This window comes from Festucalex cinctus, chromosome 14 (assembly GCF_051991245.1).
Source record: "Festucalex cinctus isolate MCC-2025b chromosome 14, RoL_Fcin_1.0, whole genome shotgun sequence".
NCBI lineage: Eukaryota > Metazoa > Chordata > Actinopteri > Syngnathiformes > Syngnathidae > Festucalex > Festucalex cinctus.
In genome coordinates this window covers 16189392-16207555 of record NC_135424.1, presented here as the reverse complement: position 1 = coordinate 16207555, position 18164 = coordinate 16189392, and the positions used below count along the sequence as shown (strand labels likewise).

Sequence of the window (18164 nt, the reverse complement as noted above, 5' to 3'; positions counted from 1 at the left end):
ATCTCCATCTTTAGTGTTGACAGCTGCCATTGACGTTCAAATTGATCCGCTTCTTGCATTACATGGTGCATACATCATTATATCGCGTCTCGTGGGTTCTAATGGCTATCTTTGCTTTCTTTGCAGATATATGCAAAAAACCTGGTGAATGCCGACAGGTGTGCACTCTTCCAGGTAGATCAAAACAACAAAGAACTGTATTCTGACCTGTTCGATATTGGTGAGGAGAAAGAAGGCAAGCCAGTCTTTAGGAAAACCAAAGAAATTAGGTGTGTAAAGCCGTCTTTCTGCCACCCTCAGATATTCGTCCAAATAGTCAATGACATTTGGATTTCACAAAGAATTTGTGAATAGGGCATCTGATCATGAATTGTCATGTTAATTGACTGCAGGTTTTCTATAGAGAAAGGAATAGCTGGTCAGGTGGCTCGGACAGGGGAAGTCTTAAATATCCCAGATGCCTATGCAGACCCGCGGTTTAACCGGTAAACACCCACAGCAATTTCATGACCAACTCATCTTCTTCTTCCACCATCAATTCTGACTTTGTGATGATTGGATCCCATTTGACAGAGAGGTGGACCTGAAAACAGGTTACACCACGCGGAATATCCTGTGCATGCCCATCGTGAGCAGGGGGGCTGTTATCGGAGTGGTGCAGATGGTGAATAAGTTAAGCGGTAGTGCCTTCACTAAAACAGATGAGAACAACTTCAAGATGTTCGCTGTCTTCTGTGCCCTGGCCTTACACTGTGCAAATGTGAGTCAGTCAACAAATACGCTCATCTACAGCAACAGTACGCATCTATAACAGATTCTTTCGCAGTACAGATTCATAATGAGATGTTGCTTCCATATGGGAGTGTTTATTTGTATTAGAATGTAATTGATTGTTTCTGTGAGTTAACATGCTGGTTGATTTCGACTATGTGGACAAAAGGCGTTGTTACACCTGTTCATTACGCCAGCAGGAAGATAAAATGGAGTCAGCTGGAACGCATTTCTGGGAAGACTTTTGGAGCGTGTGGAACTTTTTGCTCATTTAGCCACATGGTCTCAAACTATAAAACTCATTCAACTGTGCCTTTATGGAGCAGGCTGGAATAGTGAAACTGTTCCCACAAAGATAAATTGTGTTATCCAAAATGTATTGCTAAGATTCTGGAGGAAGAACCACTGATTAATGCAGATATGTCTCCAAACTTTTGCCCATAAACTGTAAGCTGGATTTTTAATGGTTGCAGTTGCTCAAGTCTTTTCTGTGACTTTCCTGTGTGTGTCTCATGTGTAGATGTACCATCGAATTCGCCACTCTGAATGCATTTACAGAGTGACAATGGAGAAACTGTCTTACCACAGCATCTGCACCTCAGAAGAATGGAAAACACTCACTCAGCTCAACCTTCCCACTCTCATTTATAAAGAGATCGAAACGTGAGTCTTCTTATGGGCTTCAACTCATGCGGCCCGCAGAAATCTATTAGTTGACTGGCGTACAGTGCAGAACCAATTCAAGCATTCATTTCATCTGTATGCATTTTTCTGCATGTATTTACAGTATTTTTCAATATATTAACTTCTATTTTTCCAGATTATCTTTGACATGTTACTAGATACAATTTATAAAAATTTGATATTTTTCTTTTACTGGAGTATTATGTAAATATTAGGGATGTAGCAAAAAGCTTGAACCAGAAAATCATTTATTATTATTATTATTATTATTATTATTATTATTATTATTATTATTATTATTATTATTATTATTATTATTATTTAAAAGATGTGGCTGATGTGGGGCTGTGCAATTAATCGAAACTCAATTACAATTTCAATTATTGCACTCTATAATTACAAAATCAGCATAATCATAAAAAAAGATTTTTAATACTAATTTTTGAATTGTTTAAATTTATACATTTGCACCTTTTTCATTTTAATATAACTAATTTAATACATTTTGTTTAATCTAAAAGAACATGCATAATTATAGTGTTTCAAAGAATTTTATTTGTCTGACTAATTTGTATTTGTTTTTTAGGCTTAAACATTTTCTTGTTTTATACCAAAAAAATAAATGATCATCCTACTGCACAGTGCACATGCTGCACTCCAACTCCAAGTTTTTGCCAACATAAATAAATAAATTTATATTATTATAAATATATATTATTATAAATTCTGTTTGGTCCAAAATGAACTTACATAATTATAGTGTTAATATTTTTAAACACTTAAACATTTTCTTGTTTTGTACCAAAAAAAATAAAATAATAATCTCAATAATCATGATTTCAGTTATTGCCAAAATAATCGTGATTATTTTTTTTCCATAATCGAGCAGCCAAAGATTTGAGTGCATCGAAGTGAAACAAATTGAATCTTTCCACTTTGAAACATATCGAGAAATATATCAAATCATCTTTTATTGGCTTCCTCCTCTTCCTCGTCAAGGTTTCACTTTGACATAAGTCCCTTTGAGGAGATCTGGCCTGCAGTTTTCATCTACATGGTTCACAGCTCCTGTGGAAAAACCAGGTAAGGTACTGCTGAGCTGTTAAGACTGTTAAGTATCTGATTTAACGGTCATTTTTATAACCGTTGGTCTCTTATCTCACTTCCTGTAGCTTTGAGCTGGAGAAGCTGTGTCGATTCACCATGTCCGTACGCAAGAACTACCGGCGTGTGCCCTACCACAACTGGAAGCACGCCGTGACCGTCGCCCACTGTATGTTTGCAATCCTACAGAAGACCCCCGGGACCTTCACAGAGCTCGAGGTCCGCTGCTCATTGGGTCACAAATGAAATAAGAGATGAATTTTTATTGTGTAGCTGCAAGAATTATCTTTCCTTTTACAGAAGAAAGGACTCTTGATAGCCTGCCTGTGTCACGATCTGGACCATCGAGGGTACAGCAACACTTATCTGCAGAAGTTTGACCACCCGCTGGCTGCTCTGTACTCCACCTCCACTATGGAGCAGCATCACTTCTCTCAGACTGTCTCCATTTTGCAGGTAGAGCTCCACTATGAAACACTAACTTTTTGTCTAGTCGGAATATGTACAATTCCAGTAGCGCAGCTCAGGGGTTGCAGTAGCGACAATTGCTAGCAACAACAGCTATCAATGACAGAACAACTCAGCCAATGTGGTTGAGCCACTTTCAAAATAAAATCTTTCCAAACGCAATAATACATTGGCATAAGTGTCTCGGAACGATTTTATTTACAGCGCATCACGGCGTAACAGCTGACTTGTTGTTCGAGTCACCTGTAGTTGCGGAATCTCGCAAATTGTTGCCACCAACAACACAACGTTGTCTGATTAAAGGCGAAGTCAACCTTAAACATTTCTTGACAATAATATGTTATATGTGATCTCACTCGTCTAAACATGACATTCTGATTAATATTACATTTGTGGAATATGAGTTATGCAGCAAAATCCAGCCGTTTTTATCCATCTAATGGGGCGGCCATTTTGCCACTTGCTGTCCACTGAAGATGACATCACAGTTGCTCAGGGCTCAGGCAACGACCAATCACAGCTCACCTGTTTTCTGAAGCTGAGCTGTGATTGGTTGTTACCTCCGACCTGAGCAACTGTGATGTCCTTCTAACTTGACAGCAAGTGGCAAAATGGCCGCCTTCATATTCCACTAACACAATATTAACTACAATACCATGTTTAGACTAGTGGGGCTACTTTGAACATAGTATTGTCAATTTTTGGGGGGAGTTGACTTCCACTTTAATAAGGATGCTAAAAAAAAAAAAAATCCTTCCATCCATCTATTTTCTGAACCACTTATCCTCACGAGGTTTTGGTTGGACGAAACTGCGTAAAATGTCTTCTTTTTAGTGTAAAATAGCTTACCGTAACTAGAATCCCGCATCGCATTGTAGCCAAAAGTACAATCTTAGTTATATGGCACACATGATTTGCCATGACTACTACTACCACTACTTCTTCTTCCATTTCTTCCTTTTTTTGGTCAATGGCAAATACTTTTGGTACATTACCACCACCTTCTGGCCCCTAGTGATAATGCACCAAAAGAATTTCACAACTGCAGGAAGAAAGTCAACACGATTCGGAAACGGGGATTCTGGTTGCTAAGTCTGAGTTCTAATTTTAAGTCACACCCAAGTAAAAGTTGCAGGACCAATCAAACTATGAAAAAAGGTGCAAAAAATACACTAATAGACGAAAATGATCACCTTTAAACAAACTAAAAAATGAGTATCATTTCAAAATAGTAATGGAAGATGCTGTTCCAAACTTATTAAACCAAAAATCATTAGGCTCAAGTTAAAGTCACACATTAGAACATTATTCTTTTTAAGAGATGTGATATATGGGCAAAAAATAAAATAAAATAAAAAGCAAACTACTTTTACTAGCACACTGAGCTAACAGGTGTATCAGAGCAACAAACTCAAGAACAGTTTTTTTGTTTTTGTTTTTTTTTTCCCTCCCCTCAAAGTACATGAACAAATAGTCAACAGACCTGTGCTGGTTAAAATCTTGTTAATCTCTTGTAGTCTAGCTGAAGTGAACGCCTCATAAGTGGAGCCTTTGCTTTTTTATTGATCTCTTTGTTTCTCATAGCTGGAAGGGCACAATATTTTCTCCAACCTGAATTCCAGCGAGTACGAGCAGGTGCTAGAAATCATCCGGAAGGCCATCATCGCCACGGACCTGGCCCTTTACTTCAACAACCACCAGCAACTGTCAGAGCTTCTCACCTCAGGTGATCTCGACTTCAACAACCACTCACACAGGTGAGACCGCAGTTGCTTGGAATCCTTCAGGCTTCAGGCGTTTTGTATACAGGGTTCGAAGAATGCTTACACATCTTTTTAATTGAGTGCTTTGTATCTCTAATGCTTAACTGACTGAATATAATACAGTACGTTGCTTGTTACATGCAAAAAGTCACTAGATCTTGGTTTGAATCTACTCTGGAACATCATTTCATAATATTTACTTCCTACTTTTTAATGATTGTCATTATGAGACTCTCTTTGGAAAAGTGTATGAGCTTCTATTGCTGGCTTTTATTTTCTTCTTATGAGTTGAGTTGGTTTCACACAAAGAAACACGAGTGAACAAGTATATCAGAACTCAAGGAGATAACGCAGCTTTGCTCGCCTCCAGGGACCGTGTGATTGGTCTGATGATGACAGCATGTGACCTGTGTTCTGTAACTAAGCAATGGCAGATCACACGACTCACAGCCAACGACATCTATGCTGAATTCTGGGCCGAGGTACAAATTCAGAATGATGTGCATCTGTTGCAAGAGTTTCAATAAACTTTCTTTCTTTCTTTATTTATTATATAGAGGTATGCCATCTCCATTTGCTTTTTGCTTTCCCCACAGGGAGATGAGATGAAGAAGATCGGGATGCAGCCCATTTCAATGATGGATCGAGACAAGAAAGATGAAGTCCCTCAAGGCCAAGTAAGACCACAATTTTTACTCACTTTACAGATGTCATCGTATTAAAGCCTGTACCTCATAAATATGTTGTTAACTGTTTGACCGCCAAAAACGTTTAATGACGTATGCTAAAATCCTAATGAATGCCACCATGAACGCTAATTGACGTTTACTGCATTTTTCTTTATTATTATTATTATTATTGTTATTATTATCAGTGGGCAGTGCAACGTCTTGTGCAGCGCTTACTGGTCAATGGGTTGTGGAATCAAAAACACCCACTAACTATGGCCAGCAGATGGCAGCATTGTATCTCTTTTCAATGGGTTCAAGGTGTCAAGGGCTCAAATTACAATGAAACATGACGAATCTGATGATATAGAACGTTTTCAAGGATGATGTGCATGATCAACGCCTTTGTCACATTAAATCTAATTGACAGAGCGTCACTAAACAAAAAATATTAGTGTCAAAGTCATTGTTGTGCAGAAAATGTATCTTTTCACAAAACGCTTGTTTTTCTATTTTCGCTTATGTCACTCAAATTACCTATTTTCAAATGGTTATTACTAAAGAACGGAATAAGGTAGAAATGTAGGGGGGGGTTGGGGGTTCTAATGAAAGAATGGAATCCAATCTGTCATATGGTATCCACCATATTTATGTAGTCATAGCGCACAATATTCTGTTTGCCTTGAAAGGTGAGTGAAAAATATCAGCTGGAAGTGTTGTTGTTGTTTTTTTTTGATAACGTTTGGCAGTCAAACAGTTCATTTGTGTTTTGCTGGCATTGGGCCGAAACATCGTAAGTCACATTTTTTTTATTTTTTTTATTTATTTTTTCCCCAAAAAAACTATTTTGTCGGTTAGTCTACATGTGTGGGTTTTATTTTTACAAATTATTGAGCAATCTAAAGTTAAAAATGGCTTGCTCTCTTTGATGATGAGCAATTGAACAAACCTGCCGTTTTGGGGTCTCCTGAAAAGTGGCGATTTTGATACAAGGTTTTGGCCCGTCACCAGCGGTATGCTGATTGGATATTCAAGGGGTAATTGTATCCCACCAGCATACATTGGACATACGGTCTAAAATTGTTTTCACTTTTATTTCAAATACTGCATGTTGACATTTAGTGTGTGTATAACAGTACTTGAGTACAGTACTCAACATTTGCCCTTTAAATCAAGGTTATTGGGTCTATTGGTCTAAAAAAATAAATATTGTTTTGTTTTTTGTTTTTTGTTTTGTTTTTTCATTTTCATAACGCCAAATTATTTACCACAATTTGTATCCACTTTTGTATTGGAATGCATGAGAAATCTACAAGATGTCCCTTGGGATATATTGTGGTCATCTATGACTATGCATTTCTTGCTACTGTATCATCAAATGAAAAGATGTTGAAATAAAGAAACCACCAGTTGAAGTGATGAATAGTAACTGTGTTAGACTGATTAAATCTGTTTAATCTATAAACCTTTAAAAGTAGCATATGGACAAGCAACATGTTTTTTGCAGCCACTTCATTAGTGAATAAATCTCATGCATTTCATGTTGATGTTCTGTCAAATGCTTTCTAATTATGCTCCATTTTTAGGTGGGATTCTACAATGCTGTAGCAATTCCATGTTATACGACACTAGCAGATCTTTTCTCTCCATCCAGTCCACTTCTAAAAGCGTGCAAGTAAGGATCTTATTTTATAATCCCTCTAAAGGGTTTTGTTGGATTGTTTTTGCTTTGCATTTCATTTAGCTTTATTATTATCAAGACCAAACATAGAAGCTAATAAAATAATATAATGTAAAATAATATTGCTAAGTTTTGAGTCGAACTTAATTATCAGCAACCATACGTTGTGGAAGAAAATTAATATGTAAAATAATTGTGTTACTTTTCAAATATTTTTATTTTGCTGGTGAACACAATTTTTGTTGAGTTAGGCCTGACAGGAATTTTAAAATCATTTTTGGGTGCGAAATCCAAAACTGATCTCAACTTTTTTCTGAGCTATAGGATGCCTGATTTCCTAAAAAATAAATAATAAATTAATAAATGTTTATGCATGGGTGGCACGGTGGATGACTGCTTAGCACCTTTGCCTCCCAGTTCTGAGGACTCGGGTTCGAGTCCAGGCTCCACCCTTCCTGGGTGGAGTTTGCATGTTCTCCCCGTGCCCGGTCTTCTCCGGGTACTCCGGTCTCCTCCCACATTCCAAAGACATGTATGGCAGGTTAATAGGGTGCTCCGAATTGTCCCTAGGTGTGCTTGTGCGTGTGGATGGTTGTTCGTCTCTACATATGTGCCCTGCGACTGGCTGGCAACCAGTCCAGGATGTACCCTGCCTACTGCCCGAAGCCAGCTGGGATAGGCTCCTGCACCCCCGCAACCCTAGTGAGGAAAAGCGGTTCAGAAAATGGATGGATGGATGTTTATGCATGCAAATAACACATTAAGCTGGAATATTTACAAGCTTTGAAAAGTAAAAAAAAAATAAAATAACTGCATGAACCAAAATAGAACTTACAACGGTATGCTTCTTAATTCCTGCTATGCTAGCATTCTGTTTGCAGATATTGATATAATAGTACTGACCTTTTGGGAGCTACACACCTCACCGCACTGTCTCAGGGGGGTGGGTTTTCTGCAGGTACTCTGGTTTCCTTCCACATTCCTAAAACGTGCATTTTTAGTTTATTGTAGGATAAATTGCCCGTAGATGTGAATGTGAATGGTTGTTTGTCTATATGCACCCTGTGATTGGCTGCTGACAAGTTCAGGATGTACTATCCCAAAGTCGTCTTGGATCGAGCGTGACTGTAAAACCTGTGCCGTGGTGTTGTGTCGCAGGGAGAACTTGAGCCAATGGGAGAAGATAGCGCATGGTGAGGTGGAGGACGTGGTTCCTCACCGGCCTTCTGATTCAGGACCTGTCAAGGTGGACAACTGACTACCAAAGGGTTGACTGCTTGTCAAAACAAGTTCAACCTGAACCTTGCCACAGTCATGAAGCTTTTTTTAATTATTATTAGGTGTTTTTTTTTTTATTGGGGGTGGGGGTGCAGGAGCTGGATCAGCAAAAAGGCGCCTTGACTTAACAAAAAACACAAGTTACCTCAATGGGTGACGGAGGTGTCAATGCTGATGGTTTTACCGATCCCAGAGACTGAGTGACAGCTAACGGGGCGTGACTAAAACCCATCACCCTACATCCACTCCGTTTGGGAATTTATTTGTTCAAATGGATTTGTGTCATTTTACTTTGTTTATGTTATTTGTTATGGTTTTATTATTATTGTTACTATTATTATTATTGTTATTCTAATTATTATTTGAGTTGATTCTTTGCGGTCTTGCATTTGAGAGGCCTTACACTGACCCTTTCACAGGAAGGTGATGTGAAACCTTGTTGTGTGGGTTCGAATCCTTTTAAAATGGTACTGTTTGCCTTCTGGGGTAAATGAGTCACTACTACTTCAGCAAGGTATTCAGAGACAGAAGGAATGTGTAGTACAATGAACACGCATGGTGTAATAATGCCACCTTATAGACGGGGGGGAGACGTCAGAATGTTTTTCTTTCTTTTGAGCAAAAATCCTTTGCAGTACTTGAATAAAGACACACAATCTGTTTAAAGAGAGAAATCCCGCACGATACAACTAGAAAAGGATGAACTGCGACCAGGAGAGGACGGGGATTACTGTATGTCAACAAGAGAGTCGCAATGCGTTGACGCCCGTCACAGCACTGCCCCCACGCCATCACTAGCACTTCTGCAAGCAGTCACATATGTTTAAGACAGCTTGTAAACATTTCACAGGGGATTTCCACACTTAAAAGATAAGAGGCGATTGGTGGAAATGAGACTTGAGCACTACTCCGTGTCGTCAGTGTCAAATCTGATAAGCTGCATGTAACTCTGGGACTGTTCCGCAAGATTGTTGCTTGACTTTTTTTTTTTTGCAGGTGTCTTTAACACTTCACCGTCCGCTCGTTCTCCTGCGAATGATTTTCCCGAGATCTTCCCGAGGACATTTTATTGGTCTGTTCTGAACGGTCATTCCAGTGGACGTGATTCCTCTAAAAAAAATTGTTTCACAAATACTTAGGTGGCCCCAACAGTGTGAATGTACACTTTGTTCATTTACAGTGGATGTATAAAAAGTCTACACACCCCTTTTGAATTAAGAAAAGTTTTAATGTGACTTGTGGGGGTAAAAAATGTACTAGGGAATTAAAAATAAACAATTGAGATAATGTGGTTGCATAATTGTGCACACCCTGGCAACTGAACTGGGATGTGTAGACTTTTGTGTGTTCTGTTGATCCCCTGAATGCGGCATGTGCATTGGTGTGTTCTGTCTTACTGTTCGAAATTGCTTCCAGTAAGTTCCAGCCAAGAGCAACAATCAGCATGCAACTCAAGTTGATATATAATTTGCATCTAAAGTACAGTAATAGGTGTGTACTGTGTACAATCTAGAATCGATATTTGCTCTTAATGGTGCTAAACTGAATGGCAGTCATGCACTTTTGGAGTGTGCGTGCGTGCGTGCGTGTGCAAGAGTATGAGAGTTTATTAACTTTCACCCCACATGGTTGAGAACACGGTGACGTCCACAACACTGCATTGTTCCTTCTACTTTTCAGCACCAGTTATATCATTATCTGCACTATGTTTAGCATATCTTTATCATTATTCTTGGTGATGATGATGATTGATTAGTAATATTATTCCTATTATACCTATTATTTTCTTAATTAGAATTACATTTAAATTAACTTATATTTTTTATACAAGAAAAATAATGTTGGCCTTTTTTGTTTGAGACAAACAAAATGGTCCATACATGTTACTGTTACCCAGAATAATTGAGGAATGTTTCAAATGTAAGAGCAGTAGCCAAAATGACTTTTATTAAATACCTGAAAATACAACATTGTGTTGGATCATTTTTATGTGTGGGTGTGTCATAGTAATGACATTTAATAAATTTCACTACAATTAAAAACATTTAACGGTGACATGTTAATATCAATGTTTGTAACTTTGTGACTTGCATATATATATATATATATATATATATATATATATATATATATATATATATATATATATACAATGTATATATATATATATATATATATATATATATATATATACGATATATATATATATATACAATGTATATATATATATATATATATATATATATATATATATATATATATATATATATATATATATATATATATATATATATATATATATACATTGTATATATATATATATATATATATACACACACACAATATATATATATATAATGGGGGTCAAAAAAACAACCAAAACATCATCTTATAATTCATCAGCTTATAATTGTCATGCTGATTAAATGCTGCGCCATGCGTGTCATCCTCAGAATGTGAAGAACGTGTCAGAGCAGAGCAGGTCCAACAGAGACCGACTGGCTGTGTTCATTGACGTCTTTGATGATGTGCGTGAAGGCTCATCTGTATTTGGATGCATCCTGAGGGAAATTAAGCTTGTTCCATTTCCACTGTACCCACCGGCTGATTTTTTTTATTATTTTTTTTTGAGCATGTGCCGTCACATGTGTGAGACGGGACGGCGAGTCCCTGGCGTGTTGGGCAGGCGAAAGTGGCACAGTAGCAATCCTGGTGTGCCAGACAACGGGGTCAGGAGAAGACTACTGACTCAAGCGACATCACACAAAGGGAAAGCATATTATATTATATTATATTATATTATATTATATTATATTATATTATATTATATTATATTATATTATATTATATGAGGTGGATGGTTGTTCGTCTCTGTGTGCCCTGCGATTGGTTGGCAACCAGTCCAGGGTGTCCCCCGCCTACTGCCCAGAGCCAGCTGAGATAGGCGCCAGCAGCCCCCGCGGCCCTTGTGAGGAATAGGCGGTCGAGAAAATGGATGGATGGATGGATTATATTATATTATATTGTTGGGATAAACTGGCTTAGAGCTTATTTTTGTTCCATGACCAAGATAATTTTTAAATAAAAAAAAACAAACAACAACAACACTTATACAGCGCATTATCTTCATCAAACGTTACAATATTCCCTTATCTTATTCAGATACAGTATTGGAGTGTAGCCTACACGTTTTCGTTTAAAATAACTTACTTTAATCATTGTTCAGTGACCTGTATCGTACCCTAGCCTGCGGTCCAACCTGAAATCCATCCCCGTTGTGTTGTCCTAGGCAAGGCAAGGCAAGGCAAGGCAAGTTTATTTGTATAGCACATTTCATACACAAGGCAACTCAATGTGCTTTACACAAGGAAAGACAACACATAAGCATCAAGAAACAGTAGTTAACATTCAGAGGAAGATAAATAAATGAAAATAGGTTACAAAATTTACTAAAAAAAAAAGAAAAAGAAAAAGGCTCGCCGTGACTCCTAGCTAGCACTAAGCTAGTTCGTAACTGTGCAAACTCCCTTTCATTTATTGCTAAGATGATCGTTGAAATGTTTATACCTTTCGCAAGGCATTTGAAAATTACATGTTTTCTTTTTACGAGACAAGACCCTGTGTTAATAATGTAGAATGATCATTGAGAATTTTTCTTCTAATTATCGGTAGGTTGGTAGGTTGATTTGGAAATCTTATGATCAAAGCTGTCTGGTCCTGTAGATATCAGTGATTTCTAAACAGGGAAAACAAATTGCAGCTGAGAGAAATCAAATGCTTCAATTACTTAATTGGTGTGCTGGCCTACCATCCGCCTGCATACTTTTTGAGTTTAAATCTGGAGAGTGATGTGCTCATTATCTTTTATTGTGAACGATCTCACAATAAATTTGATTGTATCTTTCTTTAATTTTAACACAATTTATTTTCATTTTTGGTTGTTGTTTATTTTGTAGACTTCTGACTTTGTTTTTCTGCTGCTCTAATGTGTTACATCATTTAGAATTAACGAGGCCGTCCCAGAACAAACCATGTAAGCACAGATGAGCTTGCATGCGTTGAATCATGAGCAAATCCTTTCTTTATCAGCGCCTTTTTATTACTTTGGTAAAGGACCATAAAACTTTGTCCCAGATTTTTATAGGGAAACATCTGTACTTTTTTTTAGCAATTTCAACCTGGCTTTTTGATTTTTCTTGGTAATGGATGGTTTGATTCTTCTGGCGTCACCACAGTATTGTCCATTCAAGTCTTTCGCAAGCAATATCTTGTTGTGATACGTTCACTCCTGCCCTGTGGAGGCTGTTGCTGAATGTCACAAACTCTTGCTTTATGTTATGGTCTTTGTTCTCAGATTTCACAATGTTTTTGTCATCAAAGTGTGCTGCTTTTCTGAAACAACCTCTATTGATGACCTGTTCGTAGACCAGTAGCAATGTGGAAATTAAGATTTTACGTCAAACCCAAATGTTTGACAATTATCGCTTCTTAAACTCAAGTACTCTGTCAAAACTTCTCTGTCTTATTAATTGCCGCGTTTTGTCCGTTAGCTTCCAGACTGAGATTATGACCCTGCTTAAAACGTAAGACAGAATGTCTGGAAACAAGAGTTTGACCTTTTGGTCTCCATTTCATCACTTCCATTTCAGCTTTAAAGATAACAACAGCTGCTTATAATTCATCTTAACTCAACCTCACTAATCTGGATAATAATATCAAGGCAGTGCTGAAAATGAAGAAAGCAAGTAAGGCCGGAAAGGAGTAACATGGCATGTCTTAAACACAATAGAACAGTTGGAAAGGGAGATGTGACTTTTTGTTGCGTGTCCCTGTTGATTCTCAGGGTTTTGTGTATGAAGTGCCTTGTGACATTTATGATGAAGCAGCAGGGTATAAAATAAATAAATAAATAAATAAATTCTCTGAGGTCCTAGTATGTGTAAATGTTACAATAGTTGAGATATTCAGTCATGCAGCTTATAGGCTACCTCAATTGGGCAAGTCTAATATTTTATAAATATTTTATAGAGACGTGTATAAAAATCACAAAAGACAGTGACAGTAAAGGTGAGGAAACTAATATAAAATTATAAAAACATAGATCTACATAAAAAGCAGTCCATTGCCATTGACCATATGACACCGGAGCACGTTTTTTCTTTCAACACTAGAGGGCAGCATTGACTTGAATATAAATGATAACGTATTCACTCGCTACTCAGCCAGCGGCCACGTTTATTTCCTAATAAAGATAATATTCCAACTGCTCGAAATTGCTTCAAAGATGACTAATTGCTGATTTCGTTTTGAAGCAACTGAGGTAAAATACTGTAACGTGGACTGTTTAGCTGGAGCCAGCATATGTGATGTGGATCAGTCAACTATTTTGCAGTCTGAAGAAGAATAACTATTCAGTAACCAACATATACTGGCTGGTCCACAAATCTGGTTTTGCCAGCTCATAGCTACTAATCCGTAAAATTAACCATGCAGGGATTTTGTTTCTAATTACAAGTTTGAAGATAATTGTTGAAAATATGAAAAGGACTACACAAGATGTAATTGTGTAGATACTGTATAGTGATAACGTTTTTTTCTATATATAATTTCAGTTTTTCTGGTGTTTTGGGCATAAAAGTCTACTGGGCCTTCTGACTTGAGCACCCCAAATATTATTATTATTATTGTTGTTGTTGTTGTTGTTGTTAAATTAAAATGACGACTTTTGTGATTGCTGTAATTTAATACACTTGTAACGTTGTGGTATATGGGGCTGCCTTTCATGCAGACGATAACGCATATTGATACACTGAAAGTTATTCTATCGTGAATATTTACATCATACTGTTATGCAACATTGTTATCTTCATATTATATAATAATCTTAAAATATTAGCTTTTTTCATCCCTCACAATGGCTTTTGTTTAGGATGTCATGATGTCATCATAGCTGCTACAGTATGAGTAAAAGATGAAGATGTTTCACCATTGAAATCCCATTCGCCTTGAGATCAATTTGTGATGACATCAGCTCTTTGATGTGCTCAATAACCAGAAAAGAGAAGAAGACAAAGATTAGGGACGCAAACAGATTGATGACAGTCGACTTTTGCCCCCTTTCAGGAGCGAGTGCCCTGCTGTCTGCTGCAGCCTAATCACAGGTCAAAGTCTGCTTCCAGCATGAAGTGAGTGTTGTTGTCGTCGCTCACTCGCAAAGCTGCTCTCACCCTGTTGACAACACCTGACATTCTTACCACCATGCTGCTCCGGACTGTTACTCTTCTACTGCTCCTTTGTGTGTCGACTGGCGTGTGTGCCACTCTGGGTCACTACCAATCCACGCTAGCACAGGAGGAGGCTCCTACGGTGGGTCCAGTTGACAACAAACAGAACAACAAACTCTCTGAAGTATTACCGAACAAAACCCCTGAAGCGGTCGAAGAGCCGGGAGAAAGTAGCGAAGATGTGGAAGCCCAGCATCAACCTCATGATCAAGATGAGAGCAATGAGATCCAACCAATCCAGATGAACATTTCCACACCACTTGACCAAAACAACAGTAGCTGGAGCCTCATGTCAATTCGAAACAGTTTCCAAACGATGCATGGCTACTTTGACTCCCTGGTGGAGTTGGTGGGGGGGCACAATGGCGTGTGTGAGTACCGCTGCAGATATGGTGAGTACTGTATGTTGTCTGTTATATTGCGTAGGTGAGGCTAGAGTTGTGAAGGTTATCTTCTACGTCTCCTTAGGCGAACGTCCTCAACCTCGTCCTGGCTACGAGCACCAAGAGCCCAATGGCTGCAGCAGTTCCATGGTGGGATTCCAGGTGGATTTTGCCCTCCGTGGCTTTGTTCATGGCACCAAACAGCCAACACGCACAGTTTGATTAGCTCGTGATGCAACCGCCATATGGACTGGCATAAACACAAGTGTTTCTCCTGTGCCAGATCGATCTTGGCATCCCAGCAATGACGGAGTGCTGTAACCAGCTTGATGTTTGTTACGACAACTGCGGCATCAACAAGTACGACTGCGACACCAAGTTCCGCTCTTGTCTTCATAACATTTGCTCGAACCTGAAGAGGAGTCTCGGATTTGTGTCCAAAGTACAAGGTGAGACATTTAACCACGTCCAGGGCTGAACTGGCCATCTGGCATACAGGGCAGATGCCCGGTGGGCCGGTGCCTTTTGGGGCCGATGTGGTGCTATTCATTTATTATTTTCCTCCATTTTACCGCAGAGACAGGCCCACAATTTAGAGGGAACAGCCCATTAAAACCATATAGAGAGCAAACTGAACCAATAAACTTCAGTGGCAGACGTGGTAGCCAAGCGTGGTCAGGAATTGGGCTGGGCTGAGGGGCCTAATTCAAAATGCCAGGGTCGATTATTTGTGCCAGTCCGGCCCTGACCACGTCCAATGCGTGTATCAAACAATCTGCAACTACAAAGAGAAAAATGCACTTTTTGACAGACAACATATTGTTATATTTTAAATTTTGATGTTTCAACTTTATTTAAATTTGTAAATATAAAGACCATACTTTAATTGAGGACATCGATGATGAAAGGATACAGTTATCTTTAGTCAACACATACGTTATTATACAGACCCGTATGTAAGTGTGTGGATTATTTTTTATTAATTGTGATATATAAATTTTAAATATCTTTAATTTAGTTTTATTTTCAAAAATCAATATATAACAAATACAAAAATACAATATATTACATTGTACATAGAAGAGAAAGTAACATTTAAATAAATGTAAACAATTATTCATTATCCATTTTTAAGTTATCATAGTGCATGTACAATTGTGCAAATTATTGTAATTAATTCTATTAATAATAATAATAATAATAATAATAATAATAATAATAACGAATCAGATTTATATCGCACTTTTTTGGACACTCAACGACGAATGTGAATGTATTATTCATACTACAACCACATGCATACATACAGTAGGGGAGGTACAATTTCAATTTCATTTCAATTTCAATTTCATTTGGTTTTTGTGATTCATAAAAATAACATTTTTGTATCTAAAATAAAACCCATTGCAGTGCTTTAGATGCGCGTTTTATTGTGTTTCAGCAATATTGACATATTGATCATGCTCATTTTGGTCACTAAACATAATTACATTTATTTACATGGCTAAAAAAAATAACACTAAGTAACAACAACACAAATATTTGATGAGGCTCTTGTGTAGGATTTCATTCGATTTTATATGTGTATTTAATGTGAGTCTACTAATGAGAATACTGTTTGTTGCTTTCCTGCCTATTAGCCTGTGAGTCGATGGCAGACGCCTTGTACAACACAGTGTGGACACTTGGATGCAGGCCCTACATGAACAGCCAGAGGGCAGCATGTGTGTGCGATGGAGAAGAGAGGGACGAACTGTGACACTGGACACAATGGACAACTTTTGTTGTATGTTTTGTACATATTGCCCAAATAATGAAATTCAGTGACATTCATCATTTGTACATTACAACAAATAATGCATGCTGAAACATGCATTTCTACCGTTCTTATTGCATTTATGTTCAGGCCAATTCTACTGCCAGTATAACTCAATTTTAACATTCATTTCTTTAAGACTCCAAACAAAGGAAGTGTTTTGTGGAAATGAAACACTTAGCAGGTTAATTGCGCTCAGGAAACGAGTCAGTGTAAGTTATTTGCTATTTATGAATGTTAGAGGAACTACTTCTCATTTATGCTCACCAGACACAGCATTAGCTTCAATGCAGTGTGCCGTAATTTCATTTAATGTCAAATGCCACCCAAAAAAAATTGCTAAAAGAAAAATAGTATCTCATAATCTAATCAAGACATTTTGATACAGCTGTAGAAATGCATCGCATTATCTGCAACTCCTTACCTAATGGTTATTAATGTTGAGTGTACAGTAATGCATCAGTCGTTTCTATTATTATGAATGCATAGTGATGGCTTGAAATAAAACTACTTTGATGACAGACACTCAGTCATTCCTGAACACTGCAAAAAGCATTATTTGACATTGTACAGTACTTGTTCCAAATGAACTCATGTCTTCATGTTGCAGTTGTTGCAGTCGAGGCACCGTGACCACAGTCATGACTTCATATACAGTAAATGTCACTTACTACAATGTCTGCAAATTGTGATGTCAGCAAAAGGGCACACATGCACTGAATGTAATCCACTTTCCATCTTTGCTTCAGCTCATCACAGTCGGACATGGAAACCATAAACCGTGCTTTGCATTTCTCAATATGTGTAAGCGTGATGGCAATAACTGTATCATGTATTTAAATGTTTGACCTCATAACCAACGATGAATTGGGCAAGGAAGAGGAAGCGAACACAGCACAGTGCACAATGCTGATGTCAGCAGCTATATTTTCTACAACGCCGAGCTGTGTTCCACTCGCGGTGCTGCAACACTGCAGTTGGTGTTTGAAAGCTTGCCCAAAAGTCCTACGAGTTCATTACACATAGAAAGACTTACTACTAATAAAAACAATAATATATCGCATACATTGTCCGCTTCTATATTGTGTTCTCCCACATATTTGTTGATTTTATTTATTTACTTACCTCAAATTTAAGTATTTTCTGTTTTTGTGTTCAAGCCAAACCTATGGCTAGTGCTTTGGCGCCATCCTGTAGCATTTCAGCACCAAAGAAAGATGTTGGTCAATAATTGTTTGATTAAGAGCAGGATAAATGAAACAAC

The 18164-nt window shown here is 37.8% G+C and overlaps 2 protein-coding genes across 10 annotated transcripts in view; both read left to right on the top strand.

The window, feature by feature from the left end:
• Positions 1-10385, top strand: part of pde10a (phosphodiesterase 10A) — a 60105-nt gene extending 49720 nt beyond the window's left edge. For 5 of the 7 annotated variants that reach the window (XM_077494964.1, XM_077494963.1, XM_077494965.1 and 2 more), the window contains 12 exons: positions 127-269; positions 393-485; positions 574-760; positions 1292-1434; positions 2455-2538; positions 2628-2778; positions 2860-3015; positions 4612-4784; positions 5161-5272; positions 5387-5467; positions 7045-7133; positions 8298-10385. In XM_077494964.1, the coding sequence (XP_077351090.1) occupies positions 127-269; positions 393-485; positions 574-760; positions 1292-1434; positions 2455-2538; positions 2628-2778; positions 2860-3015; positions 4612-4784; positions 5161-5272; positions 5387-5467; positions 7045-7133; positions 8298-8397 (1512 nt within the window). In that variant the 3' untranslated portion in view covers positions 8398-10385. Of the gene's footprint in view, positions 1-126; positions 270-392; positions 486-573; positions 761-1291; positions 1435-2454; positions 2539-2627; positions 2779-2859; positions 3017-4611; positions 4785-5160; positions 5274-5386; positions 5468-7044; positions 7134-8297 lie in introns of those variants that run through there. The other 2 variants (XM_077494966.1, XM_077494969.1) reach the window with 2 other exon arrangements.
• A 4159-nt stretch (positions 10386-14544) lies between these two features.
• Positions 14545-17928, top strand: pla2g12b (phospholipase A2, group XIIB). 3 transcript variants are annotated; one of them, XM_077494971.1, is made up of 5 exons: positions 14545-15093; positions 15170-15246; positions 15368-15533; positions 16725-16870; positions 17511-17928. In XM_077494971.1, the coding sequence occupies exons 1-4, from the start codon at positions 14676-14678 to the stop codon at positions 16841-16843; spliced, it is 780 nt and encodes a 259-aa protein (XP_077351097.1). In that variant the 5' UTR covers positions 14545-14675; the 3' UTR covers positions 16844-16870; positions 17511-17928. The 3 variants fall into 3 exon arrangements, with proteins under 3 accessions (XP_077351097.1, XP_077351098.1, XP_077351096.1); XM_077494972.1 differs by having other exon boundaries at positions 15170-15234; positions 16725-17928; XM_077494970.1 differs by having other exon boundaries at positions 16725-17928.
• Positions 17929-18164: the final 236 nt, after the last annotated feature.